This window comes from Lolium perenne, chromosome 4, assembly GCF_019359855.2.
Source record: "Lolium perenne isolate Kyuss_39 chromosome 4, Kyuss_2.0, whole genome shotgun sequence".
NCBI lineage: Eukaryota > Viridiplantae > Streptophyta > Magnoliopsida > Poales > Poaceae > Lolium > Lolium perenne.
Window position 1 is genome coordinate 21,646,075 of NC_067247.2, and position 9,469 is coordinate 21,655,543.

The 9,469-nt window shown below is 42.4% G+C and overlaps 1 protein-coding gene across 1 annotated transcript; it reads right to left on the minus strand.

Annotated features, from left to right (window-relative positions):
• Positions 1 to 784: 784 nt before the first annotated feature.
• Positions 785 to 9,058, minus strand: LOC127346605 (uncharacterized). Its single transcript, XM_051372887.2, has 3 exons — positions 9,026 to 9,058; positions 8,190 to 8,886; positions 785 to 1,176 (listed from the first exon to the last, which is right to left on the minus strand). The coding sequence occupies exons 1-3, from the start codon at positions 9,056 to 9,058 to the stop codon at positions 1,112 to 1,114; spliced, it is 795 nt and encodes a 264-aa protein (XP_051228847.1). The 3' UTR covers positions 785 to 1,111.
• Between the last annotated feature and the right edge of the window lie 411 nt (positions 9,059 to 9,469).

Below are 9,469 nucleotides of genomic sequence, written 5' to 3' on the forward strand. Positions count from 1 at the left end.
AATCAAGCGATTCACAAGTCTGAACAACCCTCTGAAAAATACCTCAAGAATTTGCTTTCTGCGCTGTATAAGCAAAAGCACCGTTGTCCCAAGCCACGAAATTTTACTTGCTACCGAAACTACATCACAACTTGCCCACGAAGGAGGATAGCAAGTGCCATGAGCAACTTGCTGCAAATATACCGTGATTAACTAACTCAGTACGTTTCGCAAGTTAACATAACACTTGGCGAGCAGTACAAGTTTCTTTGCAGCCGCATTGGGCGCTCGGGCATTTACGGCACAACCAGACAAAAAATTGAAGAGCCTAATTCTAGGTACTACCTGCATAGCATGCGATCTCATTAGCAGGGCCAACTTTGGCTACTTGTAAGAGGCAGAAGCCACATCAAACAATACAGGCAAGTTTAGACAGTAACTGAAAAACATTTTCTATAACAGACAACAATCAAACAAACAACAGGCTGCCAGAGGTGAACACGCACTACCGAGCTTACCAGTCATGTGTGGCGGTACATATATGGCAGTGGTATATCATGTAAATACAAGGGCACAGCAAGTAAAAGAAAATATTTAAGTCCTATTTTATACTTTGGCCTAGCATGATTGAACGCTGCGATTTACCGAAACCAGGATGTGTCATGTTTGGAGGATTGAAACCTTCCGGTCACTGTTTTCCCAAAAAATGCAGAATTCAGCATGGAACTGATGCACTAAAATGGCATGATAAACTACATCAAGGTAACACATCGGTGCAATGAAGTGTGCATATGCAGGAGAAAGTGGTTCACAGCTCCAAGAGAAAAAACTGAATAAAATCTGGGAGATAATAGTCTTCTGAGGCTAGAGAAAGAGAACTGACGACTTCTTTTTCCAAACTTTGTAATTGAGAAAGCATAGGGAAACGGGCAAAATAATCACGTTGTTCAGTAAAGATTCAGACTGCAGCACTAGCACTGCAGCTTCTTAGCACTGAAAGTATATTGATCCGTTCATTTACAAATATATGAACCACAAAACTATCAAAATGCGCAAGGAAAACAATAGACATGTAGTAAAAGATAATGTTACATCACCTCAACAACCAAAGCGTGATACCAGATGTGACATTTCAATCATCTCGAGTGTTGTCCAACAACAGTTCAGGTTGATCATCTTGACCACCAATGTTGATTCCTACGAGAAGACCAAGGGAAACAACCGAGAAGAGCATTCAGTAGATGATTAGAAATATTTAAGTAATCCCAAAAATACAATATTAAATAATTAATTAAGCCATTGTTTTGGTATGAACCTTTTCCCCTCAAATCAAAGGGTACGATGTTCAGTAATTTACATGACCAGGAATCATTTTTAGAGTTGCTTTAATATGAGCCCATTGTTATAACTAGATTTAGATGTGCGCCGTGGCGCACGACCCCGTAGAATTCGTATTTGTTTACGTTTCATATAACGGTGATAAAAATTAAATGAGAAAATGGTCATATGTTGTTTAGTTTTTCTTTCAACAAAACGCAAGAGATTTTGCATTCGATTTTATTGAACAGGAAGAAGATATCAACGGTACAACCTCCAGAAGGAGGAACACACACGACACACACATACACGGTCATCCTCACCAAGCGACTACAACTTGGTAAGGAGGTGCCCTCGACTATAGACCATAACAACAATAGGCTCATGCTCGCATGCACGGCGTCCTCCACCAGCGGAGGGATGGGTGGAAGGATATTGGATCGGGGGTGCACTGTCGTGGCCCGTCCAAGCCCAGGTCGGGCCAGAGCGTTGCTGCCAACCTCTCGTGCAGTTGGCACCGCGCCACAACGCCTTTCACCGCTCCGAATCACCGTTGCCACTCCGCCTCGCCGAGGTCACGTGACCCAGAAGGCGATGCTTCTTCGCGCGAAGGAACCCTGCCAGGGTGCGCGCATGCCCTCACCGCCTTTGGCGGTCGGGCGCCACCAGCCAGGGATGCAAGTTCAGCGGTGGCTTTTTGCTTGGGTTTGGGGTGCCTCCGGAATCGCTCGCGCGAGCGACACTGGAGGTAGAGGAGCCAGGTCTTCGCTAGATCATTTCTGAGTTTTACAAAATTAAAATAATGCATATATGTCTGCCTCAACTTCTTGCGTTTCTCACATATACAAGCATGTATCTGTAAAAGCCGATTATATAATAGGGTCCTTTTCAAGAGAATCGTTAAGAAGCATGATACTTCACATTTGTAAAATGCTAACCTAGATTGGACAAGCATTAGCCAGCATTGTGTGCCAACTGGAAATCCCTTCCTATCCTTTTGAACATCTGTAAAATTTAAACACACGAGCACCACATCAAGTACAAAGAGATTGATGAGGAGAAAACCGATGGTGCTCTCTTGCTGCAAGCAAATTATATCAGGCAATAGAATATTACATCTTATGAAATCCAAATGAATATAATATCTAGGTCATTGTCACAAGAGAATGTCTCTTTCTATTACTTAGTATAAGAAAAAGTGGAATGATGGGCTGAAGGTAATCTAGCATCACGAACCACGTGAAACCTTAGCTTTAGAAAAACAGACTTACAATCCTCTCTTTTTTGAGACACGTCGATCTTTGTTATAGTTGTAGTATCTGAACTTAAGCATGAACTCAACGCCACACTCGCACCATACTCACGCACACCACCACTGGTTACTGAAAATAAACCAGTGGGGATTCAGACATAAACGCAACTTTTGTTATTTATGCACTGATTACTGAAAATAAACCGTGGGGATTCAACTAAAAGTCTGCAACATATATGACATTTCAGCAAAACGCAACTATCATCAAACACTACATAAGGGACTCTAAACCTCTCAAAAAGGAAATATTAATATGAAAATATTTACTTAAGCATACCCCTCCATTTAACTCTACTTGTGCAACCTGAAAATGTTCAGGTCACTAAATAATAGGCAGTTGCAGTGCTACAGATTTCCACCCTTAATTCTGATTATTAATTTATTATTTGTCAACAATATATACAGTGATATCTCATCGTCTGAACATATTTTTATACAAAGGTTTGCTTCAGATGAGCATTACCTGTAACTTCGATGTGACCTCTCACCTCACACGGTAAAAATGTTCCCGGTAGAATGCTGAAAAGCGGAACAATATCCCTGTTGTCTGATATTACGGTTGTCCGCAATTTACCAAACCATCAACAGCAATCAAGTTATTTATGTTCCTAAAAACATGATAAGAGGGGCATTTAAAATCTAAAAGGTAACATAATAAATTTTCACAGTGAAAGATAAGTCATCTATAAGTTCCGTTTGAGCAAGAAAACTCTAAAAAAAAGGATGCAAGAAGATCAACTAAAAATAGAGAGAAGAACTCTCACATAGGATCAGATGAAGCAAACATAATTAATTAAAAACTCTGATCGTACATTGGAGCATGCGCATTTTCCAAGAATAAAATGTCTTTAAGCTTCCCCTTTGTTTATTTATGGATCAATGTAAGATAAAACAGCAATAGAAATTCATAAATATAGACATAAGAAGAAATAACCAAAGTGGAAAAGAGAAGAAAAGGAAGAATCTCACCTAAGCTAATTGCTTCGCATGGTGTGAGTCATCCTCCAGCAACACCTAAGAAACAGTGAATGCCATGGGGCTTGCCTGCGGTCAGTGTTGGACCTCAGCCTGCGATATTGGACTCACATCATATTATATTCTTCTTACCGAGGAGAACATGAAACTAAAGCGGTCAGTGTTTTTTGGTTAGGCATATTTTCTCCATCCTAATCCTCATATTGTTCTTACTGAAGTAGGCATAACACAATCTAAAGCTAAAAGGTGTCTACTATATTATTCCTAATCAGATTTAAACCTAAATCTGAACCTAAACCTAGCAAACATTTGCACAGTAGAAAATGAAATTTAAGCAGCAAACTAAAGCCACAAATAACTATTTAAAGTTTATTACATCCGATGAAATGGTATAATAATTCTTAAAGGAAAACAATCATTGATTTATTCTCTACTTTCTTTTGCTAAAAGGTGGAAGATAGAAAAATCAAGAATAGGTGGTGTGAAGAAAGCCTAAATTACACACTATATGAGAAACGAAACAAAGCATGTGGCTGCTCCTTAAGGGACAAAAGTAAGGAAAATAAATTATGAACTGAAGACCTTTGCATGAAGGAGCAGCCACACCAAACTTGCCGCTCCAGCCTCTTATGCGGCAAGCCTCCTCCATGCTCTTCCTTCCTAAGCCAAATCGATATTGGGAAACCAACAAAAATTTCAGTAGTTGACTAATAGCATAATCATGGGATGTTGGATAATCAGAGACTCTAGCCCACAGAGATTTAAGATGGTAATGGTAAATTTTCTCTAAAAGATAAAAAAATAAACAAACCGGAATTACTACCCTCATCATAAGTGGATCTCTAGCCATGTTTTCTGACGTTAGGCATGAACATCAACATGAGAAACAACAATTAAGTCTCCTCTTATTCCTCACACACCCTCTCTTCTACATTACACCCATTCATCTCTGTATAGGAAGTCGTAGAAATTACAATAGGGGCCTTTGGCATACAAAAATAGCTTGTCAATTTAATGAAACCGATGCTTTCCTATGCAGATGCCACCTCTTATCATATCCACTGTCATGTTTTAAGTCTAGACTTATAGAACTGCGGTAAATGGGATATCGAGAGAGCAAATAGTATAGAAAGGAACTAAAAGGTCCATTGCTAAATTGTACCAGGATGCAGATTTTCATAAGAGAATGTTGTAATCACTGATACACAATGCGCCGAATCTACCTATTCCAAATTTTTATTATTTAGAGTTGCAGATTTATGAAAGACCAACAAACAAACAAACAATAAAAATTCATCACAAGTTCTTCATATTATCAATATTTTAGCCAAAAAACAACAATGGGCATTGTCAATACACAAAAAGGATACTTCTGTGGTCGGCTCACCTCGGCTCACCACGGTACAGCGGCCACAAAGTAGGAGATCACATCTTTCATGGTCGTGTCCAGCGTTATATTTTGTCAGGAATGATTTATCTGTATAGCAATAATAGTTTGTATAGGCAAGCCACATAATCGACATAGTATATTGTACATGCAAGGGACTCTTGTAGCTAAATTTCAGGAAATGAAGAGGCTACCTGAGGACACAGACAATCTGTTCAAAATCAACAGCTTCCTTGCAGCGTCCTTTCCTAACCAATCACACAACAATTTCACCAAATTTGCTCATGAGGAAGAACGTTATCCAGAGAGAGTGAGAGGAACCTGGGAATGCTTCCAGGTCGCGTGGCCCCGGCGACCTCGCCGTCTCGCCCGTGCCTTTGCCGGTCCTCTGTCCGTCCTCCACGGCAGCGGCCCATCTTCCAAGTATAGTTGCATGATGTCAATGCAGTTGTATGATGTAATGTGATCATGCAAGGCAGGTGGATAAAACAACATATTGGTAGCAAATACATACCAAAAACATTTCGCACACTTGTAGCAGCTAATATTGTTACTATGTCATTTGGTTCAACAAGGGAGAAAGCCAGCGAGGGTAAAATGAGTTGACAGTTGACATCAACAAGCACAATAGCGCAGCAACGCATAGTTTCAACTTTCTTTCTTTTTATTTACCTTGTGAATATCCCCAATTATACACATGTGACACCTCACAGGAAGACAAGGACCATATGACTGAATCACCACAAATTTATTTTGGTCTAGTCTTCAAAATGCCCAGCCACCAATAATAGGTTAATATAGAGGGGGCGGACAAACAATGTTACTTCTAGTGTTGGTGCAGCAGATGCAACAATATGCAAAAATAACATCTCTAAAAATGGAACGAACAGAACTCACTTAACCCAGACAAATTTCTCTCGTCACCATCGAACGAACAGAAAACTTCCTCGTCAGCTAATCTTGGGTTAGCTCCAATGATGATGCCCAACACCAATTAACCTATGAGACAAATAAATACACATATAATAAATGATTATGCACCTTCTCATTGTAGATAGATAAATAAGAATTCATGAGGTAAATATGAATTAGAAACTTCATGAATGGCATAAATACACATGTTGCAGAATTATGGAGGCTAGAGATGTACCAAACCTGTTTTTTTTAGCGGCGGAGAAAAATTCAGAAGAAGAAAAAATACTAAGCATGAACACCTGCCTGGAGTTCCTTCGAACACCTCATAGGCATAGATCAAAAATAATCTGCAGGGACAAAAAAAAACAGAAGTTATATAGTAGATGAAATCAAAGAGAGGAGGTGAGGAGTCAAATCAGGAAGGAATAGGAGTGTGGGTACTCTGTCCTTCTTTCACAGAGCAAGCCGCATACATAGTTGACTCTATTTACTTATGCAATAGGAAAATCTGCGTTAATTTAGTAACATTCACGACCAGAAGCTTTTGATTCAAATAGCTGCTAAATTCTGGCGGTTACCTAAGCTGAGGTGTCTCGTCCCAATCTAAGATGCAGATGCACACGGGGCTACTCGAACAGATCGGCTGGAAATCGTGGGGCGGGAGGAAGAACTGGCCTGGGGGAGGGTTGTAGTAGCGGAGGATCTCGAGTTGGTTGCCATCGCGCGGGGAGCGGCCGTCGGCGGCCATGACTCTGTAGACGGGCTGGTTCTAGCGCGTCGACCGCGCCTCTTCATCCTGTTCGACCAGATCGAGCGGTGGTGGCTCGATGCGGCCGACGCTGCTTCCTCCGCCGCTGCTCGCGCACCTCCGCGCCATCGCACCCGACTCGTGGCCGCCGCCCCGACCACCGTCGCTTGTCGCGCGGCTCCGCACGCCCGCATCCGGCTCGTGGCTGTGGCCCTGACCACCGCCGCCGCTCGCGCGCCTTCGAGCGATCGCATCGATGCGCGCCCTCCCCGCCGGCCTCCTCGTGGGTGGCGGTGGCGGGGCGGGGGCGCGGGCGGGCGCGAGGCGGGGTGGGGCAGGTGCGGGGCGGGGGCGCGATGCGGGGGCAGGGGCGTGGGCGACGGCTAGGGTTTTTTCACCCTGGGGCTCGCTTTTATATGAGCCGCGGTGAAATACCAAAAATACCCCTGCGGGGTTGAGATCTACTGCCAAATGCCAACGCGTACCGACAGAGATCCTAGCCACGGTGGCTGACGTGCGGGTCCGGCAAAGGTGGGGCTCACATGCAGCCAGACGCGGGTAACAATCGGCTGTTGCATGGGGTTAGCTAGTGAGGGGAGGGTCCAAAACGAACGGCTGAGATGCACAGATGGAGAGATCCGATGGCTCACGTGCTCTGATCGCTGTGAGGCCCCCTATGGGGGGCATCGTTTATACCTTTAGAGTCCACATCAAAAGAACAGAGCATATACACATTCAAGTTTCAAGCCCACAATAGAAAAAAGGAGTACCAGAAAGCATGCGCTTCTCCTACTCTTTTGAACAAAGAATGCAGCAAGAATTAAGAAACTAAAACACCACCCTAAATCACGGAATAATTATGAAACTTGAGCAATTAACAAGGCACTGTATTGACATTACAATCAACTAGCTAAAAGCCTAAAACTGAAAGAGAGAAGAGTTTTCTTTTGACTTGCTAATTGGCTGTCATTATGTTATATAAACTAAATAAAGGGAAACTATCAATCACTTGTTTCCTCAATTGACTAGTTTTCATGTGAGTATACCAATTATCCAGTACAGCAGCAAGGCCACAAGAACAGAATAATCATAAATTACTCGTGGGAAACAACTATGTTGTTCCTGTAAGTGTATGGTAATCAAAGCACCTTTAAGTAGGACTTGGGTCTGCATGCCAAGTAAACATGTGAAATAGTTGCAAAAAGAATGACCGGAAGTACTTCCTATATATATTTTTAGTTGTGAAGCCTAAAAGGGCTATTTTCGACTAGCGGATGAACGATTTGGTGGTACATTGATGCCACAGTGATTAGTACGATTAGAAAAACCACATCAATGAGAAGCGATAGCAGCCAGGAGGATAGAGGTATCAATATATATGCAGAGTATTATGAATGGTCCATTATTTAATAAGCAGTTCTTTCAAAAGATTTTTGGCGAAAACTAGTCATCTATATAGTAAACAAAAAGGCTCAAATATACCTGAAAACATGTAGAATGTAGATACAGTTTGGAAGATTAAAGTGAATTTGCAACATCAAAAACAATGGTGTTACCTGGAGCGTAGAAACTTGTGTAAGGACAAATGTACCCGTGAACCATATTCTCTGAAACCTTCTCAATCTGCAAGGACTTGAGATGGATCATGTAGACACCGCTAGGGTACACTTCAATGAAGATCACATCAGCATCTTGAGCATAGCCAGTTGGCCACACTGGAGCGGTACACGCTGCCACTACTTCCGGTGCAAGCAATTTCTCAAGATCAATGACTCTGCGATCTGCCCATGTTACCATCCCGTCGTCAATGCAAGTTGTACTTGACCACAATTGGAGACTGAATCCCCCAACGCTTGCAAGACCAAGCTGTCCATCCTGTGTCGTCATGATGATATGCCCGATGCAGCTATTAAGCACTTTGTATGACAGCTCCCCGATTACTTGCAGATTATAGGTGTCGAAATCAAACTCGATGATCCAGTTGTTATCTAACAGACAGTAGAGCGTGTTTCCAACCAGAGCCATTGGTTTCCTCTCAACGAACTGATTTCCAGTAAACATGGAGGTAACCTCACCCCAGACGCCTGCTTCGGACGAGTATAGGCAGGCGGCGGTGCTGAAACGGCCATGGCTGAACACGAACGCCACGCGGAACGGGCAGGATCGGCAGTCGCAGTGGTCGGCATGGCCGGCGGCCGCACAGAGAAGCGCGCTGTTGCGGTCCCAGCTCCCCTTGAAACAATAGCGTTCATTCTATCTCTATAAAAATGCCAATGCCTTGAAGATGAACACAAACACTGAATTGTGCTGAAACGTATGTTGCTCTCTCTCCAAAAGAAAAGCTATCAAGAGGCTCACAAGTCAGAACCCTCAAAAGAATCTCAAGAGTTACCTTTCTACAATGTATTAGCCAAAGCCTCCTCATCTGACCTAAATTTTATTTTTAATCGCTGGATTTTTTCGGAAATAACATTAACATATTACATAGTTGAACCCGATCGACGCATTACATAACTTGGTGAAACATATACGCACACACAAGTGTCATATCTAGAAACGAAGAACAAATGACAAGTACGAGGTTGATAAATCAAGTAGCAGCAACAAATGCACCACAAGGCATTGAGCATTCAACATCTACTGAATCATCCTAGGCACAAGAGTGAAGAACATGCATGAGTAAGCTGTTTCTGTAGTCATGGCAACAAGAACATAGGTACCTGCATAGCAAGCAATCTCATAAGCTGAACCTAGGTACTACTGAGAGGCAAAAAAAAGTATGAGCAAACAATATATGTAGGTTCAAACAGTAATAGAATAACAATTTCTATGAGCT

Bases quoted from the DNA above. Each gene is read 5' to 3' on its own strand.
- LOC127346605 (XM_051372887.2), bottom strand. From the start codon at position 9,058: ATGAGGAGGCTTTGGCTAATACATTGTAGAAAG. The intron at 8,887-9,025 runs GTAACTCTTGAG...TTATAGAGATAG, and splicing joins GGCTAATACATTGTAGAAAG to AATGAACGCTATTGTTTCAA. The intron at 1,177-8,189 runs GTAACACCATTG...GTCTTCTCGTAG, and splicing joins CACAAGTTTCTACGCTCCAG to GAATCAACATTGGTGGTCAA.